This window comes from Anopheles ziemanni, chromosome 2, assembly GCF_943734765.1.
Source record: "Anopheles ziemanni chromosome 2, idAnoZiCoDA_A2_x.2, whole genome shotgun sequence".
Lineage (NCBI taxonomy): Eukaryota > Metazoa > Arthropoda > Insecta > Diptera > Culicidae > Anopheles > Anopheles ziemanni.
In genome coordinates this window covers 71,606,142-71,630,212 of record NC_080705.1, presented here as the reverse complement: position 1 = coordinate 71,630,212, position 24,071 = coordinate 71,606,142, and the positions used below count along the sequence as shown (strand labels likewise).

Here is a 24,071-nt window from a genome sequence, read left to right as displayed (position 1 = left end):
TCGTTCTTTAGTAACTGTAATATTATTTTTAAAAAACGGCCGAATATAAAAAGGCGGTTCTATTCCTCCATCATGTTTTATCTCAGGATATGGTTATTATTCTTCACCTTTTTTTACTGATAGCTGACAATTATCGATCGATAATCTATTAAAATTGTGATGAATGAGATAGACCTACGAAATAAGTATGTCTAGGGCTATTAAAGATAAGAAAGTTTAAAACACTTAGGTAAAAACGTTACGATTAGGAAAAAAAAAAGTTCGTGGTCACTAATTGTTCTGGAACTTCGTAAGCCTCGCAAAATTACATAAAAATCGTATTGAAATATATGCATTATCACTTTCTTTGCCAACTATTACTACTCTACTCTAATTTCTTTTCAGTCAATTGTTTTTATTTCTCTGTCGTTCTTAAGAGAGAAGATAGCATTTTGGTTGTGATATAAATCTTCAACACTTTTTGAAATACACTTTCAAAAACACGTGCTATTCAATTCCATTCAAACGTTTGTCAAAGCACGCTAGAGGTCTCTAATATCTCGAATCCAGTCGTGGTCGCATTTACCGTTTCGTACCGTACATTCGGGAGACACATTAAATATTTTTGGTTCTCAGTCAACAGAGTTACCTCCATCCTCAATAGGATGATTGTAAATACTGTCCATCCGCAAATGGAAGCGTAAGTGTTGTAAATTAATTCCCAATGGTAAAAACCTTCTTCCGGGGTGTAATTTCTAACCCCTGTTTCCTACCTCAATGATCAGCAAAAAACCAATATAGGCGCTAGAAAAGCATAACATGCTTTTTTAATACCACTGGGACACGAATATATGGAGAAGATATAAGGATATTGATTTGACGTCTTTAAATACTGCTGCTAAGGAGATCAATAAAAGAAAATAACATACAATTCTACTTTAGTTCGTTTTCTTTTGTCAGCCGTCGAGTTCTGTAAGCTGTACAAAATTCATTTATTGCCGTATTTCGATAACTCTGTCACGCCCGGAGATCTCCTTATTTTTATTAAAAAAAAATTCAGTCCCAACGACAGCGGTCTTCTATACACCGGATGTAAAAACAAGGCCTTTCGCCTTTGGAGCTGCCTCAGAAAGATGTTCTATTTGTTTGCCATGCTTTTTTACTCAACTCGTTCACTTTATAAAAATGAAGAGAACAATAAGGAATTGTTAAGGTTGAGTTTATCAGCTAATGAAATCAGGGCAACCAAATTTAATTCATGGAACAGTTCGAAAAGAAAAGGGGAAACTGCGATAATTCGTGCGCAGTAAAGAAGCAAATGTTTAAGAAACCGACCAAGCACAAAAGTCATATTAATTCCTTTGCAATGTCAAATGTTAATAGTCCGTCTGAGGTCTCAAGTGGAGCGCTAACTATATACATAAATATCCCCACTTTCCCAACATCCTGCCCGCCCCGCCTACGCGCATCATCCATCGTCCGTGCTGCTCATATGTTCGCTGATCTTCTGCCGTACCCGCGACAGCAGCGACTTCATCTGGTCGTACTTGCCGGTGGAGTTGGGAAGATTCTCAAAGTTAATCACATCGCTGACACCCTTGGAAAAGGCTTCCCCGGTCGGCAGCGCGGTGTACGGTGTGAACGGCCGCAGAATCGGTGTACCGAGCGACATCGTCTTCAGTCCCATGCTGCCCGGATCATCCAGGTACGGTGTCTTAGTCATCGCGATCTCGCCCAGATCTAAGCCCTCTGGCTCGGGCGGTTTTGCCGATGAGCCGGTGTCGGGCGGATCGAACGACGGCGGTGGCGGTGGGGGTGGAGGAGGTGGCTCATCCGATCCTTCCGGTGCAAATGCATTACCCGGTTTGGGCGGCACCAAATCTGATGGCGGTGGTGGAAGCATCGTGTTATCAAACACTAGCGTGGCGCTCGAAATGTCCTCCAAGGAAATGTCATTCGTGCTCGTTTCATTTCCCGGCCTGTCGTTCAATTGCTCAACCAGTTGCCGTTGTCTTTTCTGTAGATCGTCCAAAGATGGCGAAGGTGAGCGCGCTGCGCTGACGACTGTGTCCTGGAAAAATAGATCAAATCGTTTATCCAGAATTCCATTAGGAGAACATTATCATTAACTTACATCCAATGTAATCACTTCCACTGGTGTTTCAATTAATATCACGCTATCATCGACGGTGGCATTTAGGCGCGAATTCTCTCCATCTTCTTCCGACAACTCCCCATCTTCCAGTTCCTTCTTAGGAACTGTCGGTGCCTGGGGTTCCTGGAATGGTGGTGGTGGTGGCGGTGGAGGTGGTGGCGACGGTAATGGCGGTGGTAGTTGGGGCCCTTCCGGTGGCAACGGTTCCGAAATTTCCAGTGGTTCCGGAGGTTGTGGACTGCTCTCCATCGCATCCATATCTACAATCTCCATGTTGGACGTCAAATCCACAACGTTTGCCGTACCGCTCTCTTCGATTGACAGCTTTAGCTTCTTCCGCCGGTAGCCGTGCACCAGGGTGCCCTCGAGCTGGCGTATCATCTGCTCGCGGCTCAGCTCCTCGGAGTACGGTGGCACATTGTAGAACTTGTGATCGTCAAACATTTTGCCCTCCGCCGGTTCGTTGAAACCGGGAAAGGCGATGATTTTGCGCACGTCGTACTTGCTCCGTTCGCTGTCGACCTCGCCGTCACTCTCGTCCGAATGCTGCACCACGTCGCCATTGGAATCGAACAGCTGCAGGCCGGAGTGTGTGATTTTCGCCTCCTCCAGCCAACCGGGCGGGTATCCGTACTGTCGCATCTTGTATATATGCAGCGGAAGATCGCGCGATCCCAACCCCAGCGCATCGCGAAGCTCGCTGCTCAACTGGCCGGGCACGAAATGGCCATACTTCTGCTCCAGGTCGACGTGGTAGCGATCGTTCTTCTTCTGAAACTCTTCCTTCTTCTGGCGAATGCGGGTGTAGTTCCGTGGCTCCTTGCAATCTTTCAGCCCGTGTTCGCCCTCACAATTCCAGCAGTTTTGCTTCGCCCTTGCTCGCTTTGGGGTCGAATTTGCATCCGGAGTCTTTCCCTCGTACACCTTGTTCATAACCTTCTTGTAGCTCGGTATTGGACCGTCGATCTTTTTGCTTTTCATCGGCGTAGAATCTTCCACGAACAGGGACTCCCCGGTTTCGGACTCATCGCCCTGGGTTTCCATTCCGAAGGCGGCCAACGTGTGCTGGCGCGTCGGATCTGGCCGCACAGCGACGCATAGGTCCGGTAAGTGCGCACGCAAAACTGTTTCGATGGCGGTGGCGACGTCTAGCTCAAGTTTTTGGTAAAGCTCGCTACTTCGGAACTGTACAGTAAGCAGTGGCGAGTAATGTTGCCCTTCCGAAATCGCCGGAGGTTGTGGACCGAATTCAACGGCGACCGCTGGTCCTACCATTACCTGTACAGCGCTGTCGGCCGAATTATTGTCGCTAATAACTTCTCCATCCGACGACATAGCGTTAGCTTGTGTTTCATCCATCGTTCTCTATTGTTTTGGCTGCTTTTCGCCGATAATTAGTGCACTGTTCATCAGGTAAACTGTTTGCTTGAGCGGGATATTCTGAAATGTATGTTTACTTCCCAAGGTAGTGTTGGCAGATCGGGATTCGAATGATCCGAAGATTCGATCCCATCGGACGGATTCTAAAGATTTGAGAATCAACTCGGATACTCGGATCAGATTTGATTTGTTTGGGACTCGATTTGATTTGGTTCGGGCTTGAGTCTGCTGCTGTGAGTCAAATTAGTCACGTAACAAGTCGTTCATGTGATTGATTTCAGTTTACTCAAATCGAACGCTATATAAAATGGACTGGACTCAATCTGGGATAAGAAGGCGCCATTGAGAAACTTCTTTATACAGTTTTACAGAAAGAAATCTATGTATCTGGTTTTCAATGCCTACGAAGAACATCGTTTCCATACTTTATTTGATTTTCAAGATCAACAGAACTACCTACAGCGGTGAACCTCACATCGGAAATACGTGGCATATTTTTATCACGAAAAAGCGATATATCAGCTATGATTTGATAAGAATTCAGATTAGGCTAAACGATTTCCAGACCGGTATTGATTGGTTTATATCGTCTCAGGATTGTTTGATGAAGAAGAATGAATTTGAATCAAAAGATTCGAATCCCGAAGGGATTCAATTTTCCCACCACTAGTTTATTCCGCTTTTGACTAAGTTTCGATTCCGTTTATACTGCAATGTCAACCAGGTTCAAAGTAGTTTGAAGCCATTTTCCAAACTGGTTTCAAATGAAACCAACACAGTTCAGAAACGACACAAGCGCTCTTATGGAAATTAATAAAACTACATAAAGCGCAGTTTAAAAAAATCGTTTATCGTTGTTCAAACCGACGTTGTCTTGTCTTATTTTGTCCAGCCTCATAACATAGAACATGTTTGAAAATACTTCCTCATCAAACCATTGCAAGAGTTGCTTTCTACTGTTATCATTCCATTTTCTTTATTCACAAACTACCTTCTCATTAATCACTCCAGAGATCACAACATATCAAGATTGTTTGTTTCGAATCGTTTATTAAATTGCTCCTCTCAAGAAGTCGTTTAGAACAATACATTACAACTTAAAACTAATCGACTATTTGGGTACTTGTAGTGGGAGCTTTCGCTCTTCTCCGAGCCTTTCTGTGCCGCTGTGCACCAACACAATTGATGCACCGCAACCCGTTGGATACATGGTTTCAGTAGAGTTATTCATTTATTTATTATCATAAAGCGCACTTTATCGAGTGCCCTCCTCAAACACTCATCACTATCGAATGTCTTTTATGTTGCACATTACTGTGTTTTTCAAAATCGAATTTCGATTCTGCTGTATCCCAGCGTGCGAAATCGTCACGCTATCTCGTTTTATTATTCACAATTGTGAATTAAACAGAACGAAAAAGCATCATGATTTTGCACGCTGGGATGGAAGTAGGTATTGGTTAAACAAAAGAAAAGAACGCTAGCATTTTATCGTCTCGCCACTCCGTCAATGTAGTTTCGCGTGTGCGGTTCGGAACTGGAATCGCGCGAAACGGTACAATGCAAGAGAAATTAAAAAGCATGCCCGATCGAGGCTCGAGAACTGAACAAAGTTATCTTCAAATATAAATCACAGTTGACATACGCTTGCATATGAAACGTTTAAGATTCGTCGGTAGTGGAGTCGTGATGCAAATGCCCGATGCGACTGTCAGCTGCAGATCACACGATCTGCATTCCGGACGGGTGCAGTGGGCCGTGATGGTGCTGCTGCTCGAAGTGATCCTGCTCCATCTGTTCCTTAAGGATTTCCAGCTCCCGTATGCCGGACACGGTCACCTCGTACTTGTGCATCATCAGCGATCGGTAGAAGTGCAGCGCAAATGCGACAAAGATTATCAGCACAGGGATCAGGACTATGCAGGCCGACCAGGCGGCCGTGGTGTTGAGGTCGTAGAACTTAACCCAGCACAGGATGGCGATCTCGACCAGAAATAGGATCAGCCCTAGCAGTGTCGAGAATGCCCACGCCGTTTCGATGTACCAGTGAAGTCGCTCGTGCGGGGACTCGTGTACGAGCGATATACTGTGTAGATTGCATACGGTTTCGATGTTCGGTAGGATGCAGGTACTGATCATCAGGGCGAGCATATGAACCGCAACCAGCAGCGTGGTGCATACCGCAAACGCTATCAGCATTGTGTGCGGAACCTTGGTGTGCTCGTCTAGCTGGACCTCAACCATAGCGACCTGGAAGAAATAGTTTAGCAGATTAGTAGTTTGATTGGTTTTGTACTATGTATGTATTTTAAATATTTATAATTCATCTTTTGAATTTTTAGGTGTCGTAAGAAAGATCCATAATTTTTCTCTTGATTTTATTTTATATAAAAAAACATTTCAGGTTTCATCAAAAAAAGGACCTTTATGCTTTAGTTAATTGATATACTTTCTATGGATAGAGCAAACTTAAAGGTCGCCTCTTTAAATTCCGGTACCGTATCATGGAACCAGGCCAATTTCCAAACTAGCTATTTTTATTAATTGATTAATCGATTGATACAAAATGTGGGTGTTATTTGTGAACGGTAACATCTTTTTTTTTTGGCTGCAAAAAAAACCAAGATAGGTTTCAAGACGCCCTATTCCGGTTTTACGATCCCGAACCGGAGTTTACAGAGACGCTTAACTCGTTTAAGCTTGCTCAATTCATAGAAAAAGGTCAACCATTATTTTAACAAAGGACTATTTTTTACATTTCACTCGCATTTCTCTGCAATTCCCTGCATTTCCCTAGTGAAGTCTGGGGATTATGTTTTTTAAACATATTTTAAAACCAAGCATTTTCAAATCGATCGAACTCAAGTAAGTGCCAAATAAAGAATTTAAATTGATTTAGTATTTATCTTCCATCACTCTTAACAACTGAACTAATATAGAATTAGTAATCGATTTCGGTTAATTATTTCAATATAATCATTTTAAATTTATTCCGTCAATCATTTCGATTGTTTTGAATGTATCCAATTCGAGTTGGATTGCTAATTTCAAAATGAAACGTCATTCTTAAAAGTTTCCAAAAGAAACTGGCATTACTCAAGCTTTTTCATCAAATACAGTATCAGCATTAAAAGATAAAAAAATCTTTGTAACATAACCCTGCAATACAAATGAAAATGTGAGTATTTAGAGATAGATTTGCTTATTTTCAGTTCCTGATACCTGCCCTACCAAATTGGATATTTCCTAATTGTTTACACCATTCTAACCAAATGAAAAGGGCATTCCGTAAACCTAGCAGAGTAGATGTTCCACAAATCATATGCGGTTTATTATCAACTCAATTATGAACGAAGAATAAACTTTCCACCTGTTCCACTCTTAAAATCGCCATGTTCTAAGGCAACATCATTACGGCACGGGGGCTGAAGGAAAACAACTCTCAGCATATATTTCACCGATAAGCGGATGTACCGCGGATTTACCGGGACCACGTAACACCTCACATAACATGAGCATGATGTTTCCTTTCGGGCGTAAATAATCCAAAGTGTAGCACTGAAGAATGTTACAAGAACTCGTTAATCATAATCCTCGCTCCCTCCCACCCTCGAACTTGTACCATTCTTCTTCGTCGAGAGGGATGGAATTTCTCCCTCCCGCGTGAACAGTACTGTCGCAAGCGGGCAACGACGTTCGCCGAACCTTAACCTTGGTCGGCGATCACCACGCGCGGGGTGGCTGCGGCGGGGGAGTTATTTTTTAACGGTTTAATGTTTGCGGTTTCTCTTAGCCGGTGGGAAAAAAGGAACGGATGCTAAAAAATAGCCCTACCAGCCCCCAAAACACCAGCGCGCCGTTTCGTCGGAAACCCATCGTTCAAGAAGTTTATGATGCTCTGTGATTTGTGTCGGTGCGTGGTTATGCCTTGGTGGTCCACAACAATTCGTCCCGCAGGATGCGACGATGCCGACCGATTCACATGTAACGCGCGATCCAAGGGAAACGAGAGGATGCTTCGGGCTGATGTGAAGCAAAATTAATGAAATCGTGCAATTTCGCGAGGCCCCTTCCTTCCCGCGCTTGTGTGTGTGTAATAACTGCGCGGGGAAGAGGCTCGGAATATCTAAACATCCAACGACACGGGCAACGGCACGGTTGATGACCAACGGAACACCGTGATCAAGCGATGGTATGGCTAGGATTAAACTATTTTTAAAATAAACGAAATCGCGGCGCAGTCTTGTCTTATTCAACATGTACATCCCTCCCCACTATCCTGCCCCATACAAACGCCCGCTTCACCCTGGGTGTTCAATGCGAAAGTGTTTTCCTTCCTGAATGTCGCTGAACGACACTGACACTGACCCTTCGCGCCGGGGTACCACAACCCGACGAAGACGACGACGATGTTGTTCCGTTTGTTTTAATTTCCACCGACACGATCGGCTGGCTGTTCACAACAATGACACGGCCGATGATCCACCCACCGATCCTTCGCGAGGTGTTATATATCCGCGCTGCCATACGTACCATTGCGAATCCGGACAGCAGGGCCGACGTCTTGCTGGAAGCTTTTAGTTTGGCCCGACTCAGCTGCAGCTTGCGCCAGGAGAGATAGTTGGGGGTGTGCAGGTCCTCCCCGTTCTGTGACATGGTGCTCAAGTTGGATCGTCGCTGAAAGAAGAGAAAAAAATAAACCAACATTAGTGGAAGGGAACGGCTTTACATTCCACAAGAGTGAGTGAAGGAAATTGTTAAACTAGGGTTGAAAGGAAACCACATGGAGCTTACGATCGCTTCCTGGCTCAAGTAGGACGCGGCGCCCGCCTGGTAGCTGGAGGTCGCACCGTTTAACCCGCCAAGCAGCGCGGTATTCGCACCGTAGTTGGCCGCCGCCGGATGACTTCCAGCCCAGTAGTCCGGTGCACCACCACCACCACCGCCTCCGAAGGCGGTCGACGAGTGCGATCGGCCCGTACGGATCTTCGGCACTGGCTGCGGACTCGCCCGGAGGAGTGCCGTTGGCGTCGATGCGGCCACCGTCGGATGGTTGAAGCTCCGGTACAGCGGCGAGTTGAGGCACAGGTTCGACTGTGAGCAGCTTGGATGTAAATGCATTGTTTCGAGTCGGCGGCACACGGGTTGACCGAGAGCGAGCCACGACGGGGCGCAACCGCACGACCACAAAAGCCGATCACACGACCGCCGGAGGACGGTTCTCGTGTGAGCGTGCGCGCGTGACTTTCACAGCAACACACTGTCTCTCTTGTTCTCTCGTCTTCTCACGCGATCTTCGCCCAAGATACCTTAGCGCGATCCGAGTCGGTTCCCACGGGTACTGGTACATAAAGTGCCAAACGCCGGATGTGCTCAGGTAGTGTAACGATGCGGCGGCGTGATCTTCCGCTCACGTGAGAACACAACCCGCTCGTCCCGGAAAACAACCTTCTACTTTTCTACCGTTGAAATGGCCAACCAATTTGCGCAACGATCTCCCGCTCACTGCTGTCCGACTGTCTCTGTAACGCAACGGTACGATCACGCCTACGAACACGACAGTATATCCGGTTGACACCTGGTCAACGTGTACCTGTGTACAACGCCCAGGTTCAAGGGGAAAACCCGACCGAGAAAAATATGAAGTGCCGCAACGGCGTTGACAAAAATATCGCAACAACACTTCTTCGGTAACGCGCGGGAAAAATAAAACCACAAACACACACACTCTCTCCTTTCTAGTTTTCACCATCAAATGATGGTTGGCCACTGTTTACCACACACGCCCGGACCAATGCGAGTTGTTAATGGACTGCGATAAAAACGACATAACGGCACTGGGACCACCATCAGCCAAGCCAGTTTCCAGCCAGTCAAAAACCCGTGAAATTCCTCTTCCCGGTTTCGTGCGATCCGACGCGAAAGCGATTGAACGAACAGATGTGCGCGACGGGATGGTGCTTCGGCAGCGATGGGACGGACATTAATCTGGGATGTCAGCTGTATTTGGAGCGGCAGCGCCGTGCTGGGATCGTTTGCCAAGAACCACTCAACCGAGGACGACGATCCGTTCTACGGTTGCAGCTCGTTTTAAACTTTGGTTTTTTTTTCACGAAATATTCTAGCGCTTCAAAAGTCAATCGGAACACGAATGAAGAGCGATAACAGACACAACCTTCTCACGTTCGATGGTTTCTTTTGGGGGGGGGGTGGGGGATTTTTTTAAAGATAAGAATATAACATTCGCGGGTTCAAAATACCACAAACGAGTCAATATTTGTGCACGAAATTTTGAAGGAAAATTATGGCCACGCTATCGAGTTGGCAAACATTTAGTCTGTTTGTAATACAATAAAACTCAACGGCCAACACAATTGCATTCAATTGTGAACCAATTGGTTGAACCGATTGTCGATCAGCACGGTTGAAAATGTATTTGAATTTTAACAGAGAATGTTGATCGCTTATGTGATGCCTCTCACAATGAACACGTGTTTTATCAATCGCTTTTTCACATCCACTGCAAATTTCAAATCAACTCGGCCTTCAATCACATGGTTTATCTGACCTACACACTTTCCTGTTCGATGGGTATTAGGTTCCCTCGCGTCAAACTACTCTGCGGAAGGATCTACCAATGAATCACACGTCCGGTGTGACGTTCTAACGCGACCCAGCGCGCACGAGTCACTGGCGGGAGTGAATTAATATTCGATCGTCCTTGCCGGGCGGTCCAAGGTTCGCACGCTCCCCGCTAGCACACAACGGCAGTCCCTCGGTGACTGACGATTCTCGGCTCTGCCGGGGGGAAAATCCGATACTCGCGCCAACGACGTCGGGCCCCAGAGCATACGAACATATAACTGAAGCTTCAATCATAGTGTAACCGAACCCTAAGACGTACTATCATATGTCCGTCTACTCTGGTGTTGCCCCCGTGGGCCGAAGCGGGGGGAAGAAGGGGCGACGACATTCGTTCGCGTGTTTCGTTCGTCGCGGTTCGCGTATATACGTCGGGTCAAAAACGGCGTCAAAACCTCCACCGGTGTGACGTTTGTGGGAGCGCGAGTGCAAATGCCCTTTCCTCACGTGCTCGAACGTTGATAGGGGGTCGTTTGGCCGCTTTTGGCATCGCGCACGCACACAACCGTGGTGAATCGACGGAGTGATTGCGATCACGGGTTGCCTCACCCCCTCGTACGGGTGTAGTGCCAAGCGCAGGGGGGTGCCACAACCGAATGGTCAGTTGCACCCTGAACTTGTTCGCAGGACGTTTACGTTTTGCACTGCCTCGAAAGCGGAGTCAACGCGATAGTTTCCCTAACTGACCGAATGTAAAATTGTACCCAGTGTTCGGTGGGACCAACTTCCCGTGGTTGCCACGCGACCATGACCCCGAGAAGTGGCAAAAAAAATCCCCACCCCCGCTTTTTTCCCGTATCACGTATTGCTGCCCATCGGCACGCAGATGGCCCAGTTGTGGTGGAACGAAAAATGTGTTAGAGCGGCGGCCACCGAAGTCGTCGTCCGCCAGACCGACCACAGACGAAACTTCTGGTGAACCCTCCGGAGACCGGAATTCGTTTTCCCGCCTTTCCATGCGGACCACCTGCTACGAGCGAAGCTGTTTTTACAATTTATTACAGCACCGTTATGGACCATCGGGACAAGACCAACCGACGTTGGATGGGGTCGCTATTTATAACGCCTACTACTATGTTGGGTACGGTCCCGCAGGAAACGTCGAATCCCTACATTTTATGTTGGGATTTGAGTGCAAAAAAACAAACCGAGGAATACGTAACAAAGGACATTCTTTGGTCGCTGGTTAACCTTTAACTTCCGTAGGTAGCTACATGGTAACTTGTCCTCAGCAATAAACATATGCCGTCTCTACCGGAACATGACATAATGGACTGTTTTCATGGTAATGTAATAGTTTATTAGCTAAAAATGTCCTTGAAACCAACAGTATACATGACAAAACATGAAGAAAAAAAACAGAACAAAAATTATATTTTTCACTTTTAGTATTTAGTGGTGAACATATGTACAAAATGACGACTTTAAAAAAAGTTAAAACCTTGCGATAAACGTATCGAACTACGGCTCACACAAGTATAAATGTATAGCTGACCAGCAAATTAAAATAAATTCAACAGGTGCAGATATTATCCATACAAAATGTTTCTACTCATGAACTTTCAAAATACTTAAGAAAAAAATTGAATAGTTTGAAAATAAAAAGTAAAACCCTATGGCTGTGAAAGTGAAAAACAAGAATTCACAACGGTAAACATTTCAAAATTATTTGAATACATTTTTAACGATAATAGGATAACTATACCATAAATTCATAGAAAACAATTGAGTTTTGAGCATAAATATGGCTCCCATCTATGAGAAAATAGGTTAAACACAATTTTATAATATTTTACAACTGCAGAAAAGCTACTTTTTTCGTTATGTTCTTTAACTCATATGCCAAAGATATGCTTTATATGAATCTTGAACAACTCAAAAGTAAGAAGGAAAACCTACTTTGCTTCGATTATTTGGTATTTAAATGCTCTTCGTGTGGATCCTGTTGCAAATCTCACCATACATTCATAATATGTTAATCTTGTGGCCATTAGTTTGCCCATGCACATATCGCAACCGTTTTTATGCGTCCATAAACATCTTAATTTTTTAGCCGGCTATTTACACAGTTTACTCCAACGTGCAAGGCGTTTCTCGCAAAACAAACGTATGAAAAATGTTCTGTTATCGAGAAAACAAAATTCGAATGCTAATACGACAAAACCACCTGCGCCTGGAGAGTCGCATCGGAGTAAACAAGTGCAGTGCCTCCAAAGCAGGCGGGATAACTAAAACAAATATTTACATTTGATGAATGATCACGATCACGAAGCGCTCGTAAAAAACGTAGCAACCATTAAGTTTCCAGCGAACGGGGGAGCTACGTCATACTGTGCGAAGTGATTGGTTCCTTTCTCCCGGCTGGTTAGGTTGGTTAGGTAAAATCCGGCAAAACTCACCTTGTTGTGTGTACTGCAAATACTGGTTCGGTTGTTCCAGCTCACCGCGCCGTGACCGTGCGTCGTGAGACTGTGCGTGCTGTTGTTTCCGATACTGCCTGTGCTGTGACTGTTTCCGTTGCTGTTCGGATGGGAGTGCGTGTGATTTAGCGATGTCCCGTTGCCCACGTTCAGATGGTTGCCGTTTCCGGTGCCGTTCGGCAGATAGCTCAATCCGGCCTGATGAAGCTGGCCCGTACTGAAGGTTTTCGGAGCGGTCCCAAGTGTTGTCGCTAGTACCGTGTCGATTCCTGCCGTACTGGTGCTCCACACCGACACTGCTGTACCATTATTGCTGGGGGGAATTCACGAGAAACTGCATTGGCTGCTTTGTGTTTGACTCTCGTCTTCCGTGCTCGAGGCGAAGTTAACAAAATAAACTTCGGTGGTCGTGTACTTAAAGTAGGGAATGTTCTGAAGATTCTTAACAACTACGTAGTGCCTTAATTAAATTCACAACATCTAAAATCGGAACCAAAAGGGCAAGAAAATAAAGAAATCTAAACTAACTGAAATTGTGCTGATGTAAAACTGGTGTGATGTTTACGTACCGAATACGTGCCTAGTGTTGGCAGAATCAGGATTCGGAAGATTCGAAGATTCAATCCCTATACGGATTCCATAGATTCGAATTCCATCTGACGGATTCTAAAGATTTGATTCACGTTGATTTGATTCGATTATGATTTAATGATCTATTTGAATTTGATGTGAGAATTAGTTAAGTTACGAGTCGATCTAGAGACAATGTGTTTGATCTCAGTTTACTCAAATCGAACGCTGGGTAGAATGGATGGTCCAATTGACATAAATAGAGTTATTTTATGAACCCACTGAAATGAACCCAGCGTTCCGATCCGATTCACGCTAATCATTAGGCCAAGGTGTACATATCGTATTATCAAGGTGACTGTTGAAAGCTGTTTTTATTCTCGATTCAAAAACATCAAGCAAACATGAGAAAATGTAGCGGTTTAATTTCAAATAAATATGGATTAAAATCATTCATTCACCCAACACAAACATTCTAGAAAGAAGCAATAACCCATGCATATTCTTTATTTGCGAAATTTGTAACCGATACCTGATCATCATAGATAAGTCCTTTTTGGTTCGGGCAACTCAAGCTACAATATTTAAATTTTAGCACATTATTTTCAGCAAAAATATAATTGATAATCTAGCATGTGACTAAGTTCGTACGTTTAAAATGACAAAAAACATGTATACCATACACCAATCGAAACCTCAAAGTACACGACTTTGCAGATAATTTAAAAACATTTTAACATTTTAACACGTACCATACACGTGTAGAAGCTTCATCGAACGTGTCCCATTGAACCCCGTTCTTCATTAGCGGAAAACAAGTTTGTAGAAAACGAAAGCGTTTCTGTCTTTGAACAGGTTTTACGACATCCGGTCGTTCAAGTCAGCTGTGAGCGGGGTGCAGTGCAAACAGCACAGGAAAACCTGGTTCCATCTGGCTCGGAGACTGTCGGGGACTTTTCTCTACCTCATTAACGTGAGGTGCCGTTGTGCGGCAGTATTCCGTGAAACTAATTTATACTGATGAAGTTAAATCTCCCGCCGTCAGCTGACGATGATCCTCGAGTTCGAGTTCTGATCGCACGCTGATGTCGATATGCATAAAACATTCCATTTTGCTTCACATTAGAACAATCAAGCAACGAGCGTCGTTTTGCCAACGAATACCGGACCAACAGGTGTTGTAATGGTTCTTATCAGACGCATTGTGAGGTAGGGCAGTTACGTGAAAATCGTAGAACTCGATGAGCACTACCCCTTGGGCTAATATGTTTGCAAATTAGGTTATGAGACTGAGAGATAGAGATTGTGGCAAAACACGATCGTTCAATGTGGTGAGGATTATGAAACGATTGTACATTATCATAAATTGAATTGTTTGAGCTACAATGTCTGGTTCATTCTCGCTAGACAGCTTTTGCCAATCTACCTGGTATGGCCTGGTGTGAATACAAAGTGTTGGGAGAAACCCAGTCTACCATGTACTGAAACATAGATGAGATATTTCAGTTCAATAAAACATTGAAGGAACTTAGTATTGTTTTATTGTTACAAGCAAAGCAATGTAAGCAATTATTTTTAATATGGCACGCTTTATTCAATAGGAAGTATGTATGTACTCGTTTTAGAGGAGTAAGTTTGGAGGTTTTCCGTTTAATCCCACGTGTTGGATATGTAATCTAGCTAATTGACAGTAGCTACATGAATGTAACAGGGAATGAAGCCCACCTTACGGCCAATTGTTTAAACAAATCGGTCGAACACATCGTACTTCTGAAAGCTTTCTAGCTTTGTAGTCACTACCAAAAAGCAAATCATCACCACCTATAACTGCTGCATCGTGCACAGTGGTGCGGACAAAACGGGCACGATGTAAACAATTTTAGCAATCAAGGACCGCCTAATGGGTCCATGTCATCGCAACGTGGTCGAAGAAATGAGCTGCGGACGGTACAGGCGGAATTGGCCAAACGCACGAGTATCGCACCGGGAGTCCCAAGGTGTTTAAACGGTGCGCATTCGTTTGTTAAGATCGCTATCTCACGAAAAGTACCGTCGACCTGCCGTCGACGCCAGTTGGAATGGGGGATGAGTGACGGCCCTTCCTCGAAACAATCGTGCGCCAAAGTAGCTGTTTGTGCAAATAAAAAGTAAATGATTGAAGGGAAACAAACAGCAACACACAAAAAAAAAACCCCCCATCCCAGAACCCATGCCCCGGGTGCTGCGTGATGAGGGAACATAAGTTAGGTAATTTAAATATCCCACGCCGCCACCATTTTCTCTGCGGTCTGAAATGTGGTTAGCGATTAGCTTATCGACGGCGGCCAACTTTAGCTAATATGTCCGGTTTGCGGGACTCATCAACAATGAAGAGGGAAAAATGTTGGAACATGTTGCTTTGTAAGGCTAATCCTGTTGCATGTCGACGGTAAAAATTAGTCAATTATTTTAATCAAAGGATCATAAAATCAAAAAATAAAAATAGTATGTTTGAAGAACTTAAAATGGTCATTACAAAAATGGTCATTTGGAAAATTTATGGTAATGAAGTAATTCAATTCAAAGCCAATAAAGATTGATTGACATTATTAACATCTCGTTGATTGAGTATCCCGTCGAAACCACAGGTTATCGAAGCCGCTCTATAACTTAAACCGCTTGCTGCCAAGGAACGTTCCAACTCACGTGTTGGAAATCTGAGCAGATTAACTAAAGCCGCAGGTGGAGCAATTTTTAACCTTAGAAATTCCAGTCGGCAGAAGCGCGGTACTCTGAGAACGCCAAGGCGTGGATGGATGATGAACCGTGTCCGTCTCCCTCATGCATTCCGCGGGTTCCGGAGTGAAACGTGTTTGTGTCATCCTAGTCGGGAAGTTGCAATTAAGTTCAATTGATTACCCGTTCCGAAGTTCGTTACTGCTTTTTTTTTCCTTTCCCTCTCTATTTCTCTCTGTGTATCTAGCATGTGCTTAGATTTTTCTCAGAAGTGAAATAGCAATGGTGGGTGGGATTTCCACGGGAGAAAAGTTGTGGGAGAAGCATTGGTGTGTAGTACGTGTGATGGCGTGCGGTTTAGTATCCGTTTGCTCAAACGTGGAAGTACCGGGAGTGCTATCTGTCACGATTTTCGAACAGAAGTGGCCCCTAATGGAAGCTGAATGGTCAGCTGCTCGTGGTGGATCACGATCAGGAAGTAGCGCATTAGCGCCGCATGGGACACTTTTGAGTTGTTGCTTTCCGAGAATCGCCGATCCCGCAGGGAGTCTCCCCATACGATCTTTCGAGACCGGGTTGCCTCACCTTTAGTCGTGGAGGGGACTGGAACGAAGTGTGCTGACGACAAACGGCACCTTATCGGCCCCCGTCAAATGGGTATAAGACGACACGTGACATGGAAAGGGTGCTTTGGGATGCGATGAACAACATTATCGACTAATACTATTTTTTCTAGCCTACCACGTATCGGGAACGCTACCGTTCGGAATCTGTTTACGAAACCCGAGTGCCACATGGAGTTAATGGAGCGGTTTCCACAACGTCGCCCACGCCCTACCGTTTGTCGAGATTTGTTTTTTTTTTGCGACAGATTTTGCTGACGTCTTTAGGCTCGCGCAAATTTATGCATCACCGCACGGGACTGGTATTGGCGTGGTAATCTACATTCCCGGTCTATTTCTTTATCTACGCCGAGCCACCATTTACCACAGATGCATTGGATGAGATGCAGATATTAGCCCGAGGCCAGTTGGTTCACTTCGGATCGGTTTGGAGCAGGAAACCGGCTAAGCAGAACTGAACCGGCCAGGAGACCCCTCTGTGGATGCTGCGGGGGCGTCCGACCTGGCTGGCCTTGGTGTACACGCTTGTTGCATCCCGTAGCCCGAAGGCAACGGCTTATAAGCCGTGCGAAGGTGGGACTGTGCCATCGATCAATACGTTTGCTAGTCCTCTCTTCTATTGACGCAAGCAGATTCTGATTCAGTATGGTACCGAGTAGCTTAGGCACGTGTCATGTAAATTGAAATTGGTTTTATTTTTTATATGAGTCTTTTTTATGCACTAGTTTCATGTTTGAAATTAATTGACAGAATGCACTGCAAGGACAAAAACTCTTTGACAACTTAAAAACTTAACTCATTGGGTATTAAAATCTGCGGCTATTTGGGTGCTTAATAATCATACCATTATTTTCAATATTAATAATTGGATTGATAATTTAATATAAATAGGAAAAAGATGGAAAAAGAAAGTTCGTGAATTCGAGCTCATTTTAGCTTGCTTTAAAAATATGTAAAATTTTAATAAAATCGTATAAATAAACAAGGCACACAGTGCCATGGTTCGCTGGAAACAAAATTAGTCTAAACATTACCATCTCTGATTCATAAATTTGAAGTCTCAGGAACGTCTCTCAACGCTTGATTGATGAGAATGTGTAACAAAAAAAAAACAGAATCACTTTCATGGAATCACTTGGCTTTCAAAAAGTTCCTCGTTTTCTAAATCTCGCAGGCTTTGGGCGATGTTTCGTCAAGCATAAACGAAGAACTCTGCCACAACAGGAAGAAATATTTCTGCAGTACATTTACCCATCGCTCCCTCTACTACGCTGTCGTTATTGACGAAAGCGTAAAACGCACCCTTCAACAAAGCCATCGGCAAGTTTCAACAAGCCAACGCCATCAACGACACCCTGGTCCCGGCGCTGGGTCGCTTCTGCCTTGCGCCTTTATTCCTCTGCATACCATCAGCCCGAGTCATCTCACGCCCTGCATCTCCCGCGAGACTCATAAAGTGTATTAAATTTCATGCGTTTTAGTTCCTTTGTTGGGCGAACCTGGGAGCCCGCGGGGTGGATGTTTGAGCCTGCAGCGGCCCGCCGTTCGTCGTTCGTCGAATGACATCGCCCGGAATGAGGGAACTAATTCAATCGCACCCGGATGGTGGATCGTTTCCTGCCCTCAAGACTGACTTTGGCGCATTGCGGGTGTTTTTGGCCTGGCGGCAGCGTTCATCGATGACAACTCCGCGTCCGCAGTCGCATCTGCCACGAGCGTCGCCTTGCAACGCTGGGAAGCACAGCTGACTGGCGCCTCACTGATGAAAAAACACGACGTTCGTCTGCCTGCTCCAGGGTCAAGCCTTTGTTATGCGTAAGTTGACCCTCTGCCAAGACCACCGCGATCCGTCCCACAGTGACATTTCCTGACAAGATTGGCTTCAAACTCAATAAATGCGGAAGATCGGTACGCACTTTTGAAAACTTAATTGGTTGTGGCCATCTAAATTTGAAATCGCAAAGTAGTTTGTGGATAACACATTCCTATTCAAATTGAAATCTTTGACGTATGTCACAATAAACATTAAACTATAAATAGGAATGGTTTTGCAGATGATTCTCAGTTTGATAAAAGGTATAGAAAAAACCAAAGCTTTCTGAAACATGAAAAGCCACTTCCAAATTTTGAATCCTTACGAACAAAAATTAAATAGCTACTAACATTGCAAATCAAATTGTTGATTCGTTCATAATGGCCGAATAAACCAAATCAGCAGAAACTAAAAACAAAATATTAACTATTTAAAACTAGTAAATTACTCAAATTGGTAAAAATTAGTGCATTGTTGCAGTAAAAATGAATTACATTTCTCCTGTAGGATTAACAAAAAAAAAGTGTAATTTAAAAGGGAAATAAACCAAAAAACACATTGTTTACAACAGATTTTACCAAAGTTGAGCTGAAGAGCTGTTCAAACAAAGTACATAATAAAGGTTGCAAATTGTTAGAGCCATCTTTCTTAGAACCTAACTGAAAAATGAAAATAGTTTAAGCGAATTCGGCTAACCGGTTGAAAAAATTAACTTTTCATCTCGGTTCAGCGAAATCCGTATTCCCAATCCTTACAGATCTTGAAGAAGTAACAGTTTACCAATACACATCTACAGCGGAAGAAAACATAGACGCCGTCAGCGCCGTAAGAAACTGGCTATAGCTCACCAGGGACAGGTCAGCAACACAGCAACAACTAGAACGGAGACGGAGAATGATGATGTCGGTGAAGTTGAGCAATGACTACATCTCCAGTGAACTCCAGCACCCTCCTACAGGGTCCAAGGTCCACATGTCGAGGGCTTTTGTCGGGGGGGTCGAACGTGCTTCACCGATCGTTTCGAGTACGTTTGGAGCTCGCCTGTGGTGGGTGATTGGCTCGCACTTTCCCGTGGTTCCCCGCAAAAGAATTATGCTCGAAATGGATTCGCTTCCCGTAATGGTTGGCCGATCGCTGCGGGAGTTCACCACATCGTTCATTTAGGGCGGCGCAAAAAGATTAAGATTTAAGTACCTCGATAGACGAAAGTGCTTATTAACATGTGACCGGTTTTGACGACTTTTTGCGTTGGTTCCGTTGGTGGTTGCTATGACCGATGGATAGGCACATTTATCGCGACAGCCATTGTCAATGTGTCCCCGTCCAGTCATTTCCGAAAGGGATTTGCGTTTCGGCAAAGGGTCCGGGCGTTCGGTGGCAATGACTATTAATTCAGCTACGTGCTGATACGTCGGTACAATTAGTGGGGTGAACATTGTTTCATAAGCTACAGCATTATCGGTGAAAATGTCGCAACACTGACAGGGGGGTAAGCAGCATCGACGGCGACGGCGGTCGATGCCGTGGGTCGTGGGAATCGCCGGAACAATGTGCTACATTGCAAGCTTAACGATAGGTTGTAGGGGTAATTAATTTTTTATAACTAATTTCTGTTAACAAATGCTGTAATGAAAATGTCCACAAATTTTGTGGTAATAGGGTAAGAATTTTTTTACATACGAAATACCTTTAAGAACTTCTTGATAATGCTGTAGTTGATAAAAATCGATTCTGTTGTATCATATAACTACCATATTTTTGCGTTTTTAACCTTACCCTAGGTTTATCATCCCATTTAAAAAAAACATGTTTTATGTGACGCTTCTTTTTTGTTATTTTAACCTAGGTTACAAAAAAGCTTTGATTCAAAATAATATATTTATCAATGCATTCCTGTCAGTAGTGCAATCAATGCTATCGCATTTATCGCGACTTTCAGTGGAATCAATTTCTATAACTATAACTTTTTTCTTTAAATTGATTCCAAACATTCACTTCTGTTTTAGTGCTGAACAAAACAGAACTTAATATAAATGATAACATCATTCTATACAGAAAGCAGAAGTTGACAGAAATGCAGCAATTGTATATTTTACTCGTTTCTTTACTTTGATTATATAAATCTTGTAAATCCAATTAGTCACAATATAGTCATGTCGTTCGCATAGCAAGTAAACATTCAATGGATTAATGTATGAACCACATTACCAGCACCAAACGACTCAACCCGCCGACGTCATAGTACACTTAGTAAATTAACCCATTTTATGTGCGTCTGGCAAACGGACGAATATTTTCGAATCGGCTCTATTCACTCCATTCTTTTCCTACGCATCGCTGGTGGAAGACATGTCCTTGCTGCCCTTGAAACTATGTCGCTGTCAAATCGAGCTGCTCGATCACAGACGAAATATTGTCCACCCAACCCACCCACAGACATTGACTTTTACACACAATTTTATATCACTACCGAAACGCACCAGCAGCGAACCCTTGCCTGTCCCAGGCTCGGTCCGGCGTAAAAGACACGATTTAATCCGGTTAAGTGATTTCGGTTCCATTCCAACGGAAAGTGCGGACCGCCGCCTTCGATCCAATCAATTCCCGTTCGGAACCATCTATCTACCATTCCTCCTGTTATTTCTCATTCTTCTGTAACAGTCGGCCATGTCAAATGGCGAGCGACTGGTTTTCCATTTTCTTCGAAAACCCTACAGCACACTTTCCAAACAACATGGCGATACAATTCCAAACCCCTGCATTCCGTTTGCGACATTCCATTCAAGGTGAACCTTTCGTGGTCGGATTTCACGGTGAAAATTTGCTACATGAAGTTATGAAATTGCTGCCATTCTTCTATCTGTACAAGTTCAGACTTGTTCCATGTGGATTGTTCTGGATTAAGTGTAAGGAAAGGTGATCTTAACGTCGATATTTCAATACGTTGCTACTAGTTCAATTGAAAGTGTTACCAAACCAAAGGAAAGAAATAAATGCGCAAAATCAAACACAATCTTACTTGGTAAAACTTTTGTCATAAGGCACTCTTTGTAGAATTTAAATGAAACAATATTGAACTGTGTGATTGCATCCGCCGTTTGCCGTGTGCCGTTTATGCCACATTTAATTTGTCGTAAAATCAGCACCGAAAAAGGAACATCCTTAATCCAAACACTTTAAAAACAATGAAACTGCGCCGGAAACCTCCGCGTTCTAACGCGTTCCCATTCTTCCGTTGAATCTTCCTCGCAAGATATCAAGAATTCGGTTGAATTTCCCTGTCTCCATGTAGAAAAGGGCCCTTTGGCTTAATTTTTTCTCAAAAACGAAACAAAAACCATGGGCTCGAGAGGGCAGTCATCGACGGCACGGCGGAAAAAAAGTACTTAATTGCTGTTTAATGATTCAGAAGGCGTTTGGAAGATTTCTGTAGCTGAACGGAGCGTTTCGCTTCTTGCCGCTGTGCAGTTTCTTCCGTCGTGCGTTTTTGTGTTCAAAAATATTCTCGCTCATCCCTGCTTAATCCTCTGCTCCAAGTTTCAGCTTACATCTATCACTAAGCGTGTCATTCGATTTAATTCTTTATCCACGAGTCTTTGGTACGCCTCGTAAGGGTTTGTTATTTTTATTCTGCTTCGTGCCAGTACGTGCGGGGGTATTTATCCTTTTTTGGTAAAGAATACTGCATTCCATACTGTCTGAATACACCTTTTGAACGGATGCCAGAACGTAAAGCGGAACGCAAACATACACTCGAAGGCATCTTGCTACGGCGTCGCTTTGCATACTCGAGTGCTTACGGCAGAGAAGGTGCCAGAGAACTGATGCTTATCGAACCGGAAATGGCACGGTTGTAGCTAATTGAAAAACTATAATGTGCCTGATTACTGGCGAAGAAAGGTCGAAAAGCCACCGGCGAAAGGGTTTTGCAACCCACCTCGATGACTGTCTGCAGCACACGCTGTCACCCGTCGAGATGGTGAACAACCGAAAGGCGCCGCTTGCCGTGCCAAGACGTGCCTTTTAAGGGTTTTTGCTGATCATTAACTCACGAACGACGTGAAGATGGGTACTTGATGGGGAATGCCGTCCGTTGGCTGCTCGGTGCTCCAAACCGGAATGGGAATCCTCTCGTAAATTATCCGGAACGTTGAGCCGTGATTTACGCTTCTCGACACACACACACACGCACACACCGGACCTGACCGTACTATCAAACAATGTTTTCTTCTCCATGAGCCAGCGGACTTGGGGGTGTCTTCAATAGTCAACTCATGCAGCTCGCGAGTAGGACAAAACTAAGGCAGGGAAAATGATACGATTACGCTCATTACCCTACCCGGCATGACCGAGCATTTCGATCGAACTGCATGGCCACGTGAAAACGGTAACAAAGCATGTTTAGTATGGGAATCGTGTAACGTGTTCTTATCGGGACAGACTCATCTCAGGCTCATTGTTGCGCCAAGTCGGTCGGGTGGAGGAAAGTTACGTCGGTAAACTTTTTCCTTCGAACCGGCTTGCGTATGGCATCGTTTTGTTTTTTTGCCCCCCACCCCCTCGTTGTCAGTTTATTCATCGGAGCTGATAACACTTGTTTGATTCTGACTATCTACAACATAAGCCACCTTTCGCGAGCAAATGAAGGATTTATGCTAGAAAAGATGTTTTAGATGGTGAAAGTGCAAAAAAATTGCAAGTGAATTTAAATATTTAGCACCATGTTGTTAACAAACCACATTTTTAAGAAACATCGCATCGAATTCAGAACACTTCCAGTACACGATCACCTCGGGCAAACTCGGGAATTTTTATTTAGAGCGTCAACTTACCCCGGACGTTTCTTTTTCGTCGGATCCAACATAGCGATGCTGCCGATTGTCGTTAAGAAAAGAGGAATTTTCACTACCCTACTAAACGCACCCGGTTTGGCCAGTTGAACCGGTGTGGCCTGTTTTTCCCGGGGGTATCGTTTTCCTTCGCTCCGCTGCTCGGCACGATGTTTACGCTCTCACTTGTTTACTTCGGTGGCTTTGCTTTATTTTCATTCCTACCGCGCCAGTGGCATCGTCACACATCACCTGTACTGTACGCACTGGACGATTTTCGGTTTTATAGTTGCTTGACAAACTTCACACCTTGACCCTGATTCGTCAACGTTGATGCTTAACTAACAGCGCACTTGAAGACGAACAAATCGTTGGTAAAGCAGTTTACACATCGAACAATGGTGGAACAATTGAGCTAGACAGCCCCACAAGAGAAGCCATGCTTCTACTCTTGCTGCCTCACGCACAAGAAGTCTCACTTGGCGCCCGAGCCACCCGACGATATCTTTCGAGAGATAAATCTTCCGATGCGCCACTTTGTTGATAGGAGCGTTAGAGCAAAATTACACAAAACCAGTCGTTGTTGTTATGTTGTTGCCTTTATCTCTACTGTCGGCGGTACTGCGCCCTGGACTTTAGGGTCTTGCAAGCTCGCGGGAAGATCGTTTTTGTATGCACAAAGCGTCGTCGCGTTCCACACTCGCACTAGCACAAGCGGCGCACACGACGGTCGACCCAGCAATGAACCTGCCGGTCGCGGTGAACGCGGTTCCGAGTGCTGGAATTCAAGAGCCGCAGCCTATGGGAGCGGGACGGGGTGCGGGTGAGGCAAGCTGGACACGCATAGGGCCACTGCGCCACCAACACACACACACACACGGACATAGGCGAGCAGAAAGCCGCGATCGCATGCCGATGACGATCATCTCGGCCGCATGGTTCATC

At 44.6% G+C, this 24,071-nt stretch overlaps 2 protein-coding genes across 2 annotated transcripts; both read right to left on the bottom strand.

The window, feature by feature from the left end:
* Window positions 1–1,257: 1,257 nt before the first annotated feature.
* Window positions 1,258–3,548, bottom strand: LOC131284292 (zinc finger CCHC domain-containing protein 8 homolog). Its single transcript, XM_058313149.1, has 3 exons — window positions 2,323–3,548; window positions 2,114–2,229; window positions 1,258–2,050 (listed from the first exon to the last, which is right to left on the bottom strand). The coding sequence occupies exons 1-3, from the start codon at window positions 3,491–3,493 to the stop codon at window positions 1,448–1,450; spliced, it is 1,890 nt and encodes a 629-aa protein (XP_058169132.1). The 5' UTR covers window positions 3,494–3,548; the 3' UTR covers window positions 1,258–1,447.
* A 1,054-nt stretch (window positions 3,549–4,602) lies between these two features.
* On the bottom strand, window positions 4,603–23,476 carry LOC131294705 (calcium release-activated calcium channel protein 1). Its single transcript, XM_058322753.1, has 4 exons — window positions 23,130–23,476; window positions 12,556–12,889; window positions 8,048–8,191; window positions 4,603–5,764 (listed from the first exon to the last, which is right to left on the bottom strand). The coding sequence occupies exons 1-4, from the start codon at window positions 23,159–23,161 to the stop codon at window positions 5,237–5,239; spliced, it is 1,038 nt and encodes a 345-aa protein (XP_058178736.1). The 5' UTR covers window positions 23,162–23,476; the 3' UTR covers window positions 4,603–5,236.
* Between the last annotated feature and the right edge of the window lie 595 nt (window positions 23,477–24,071).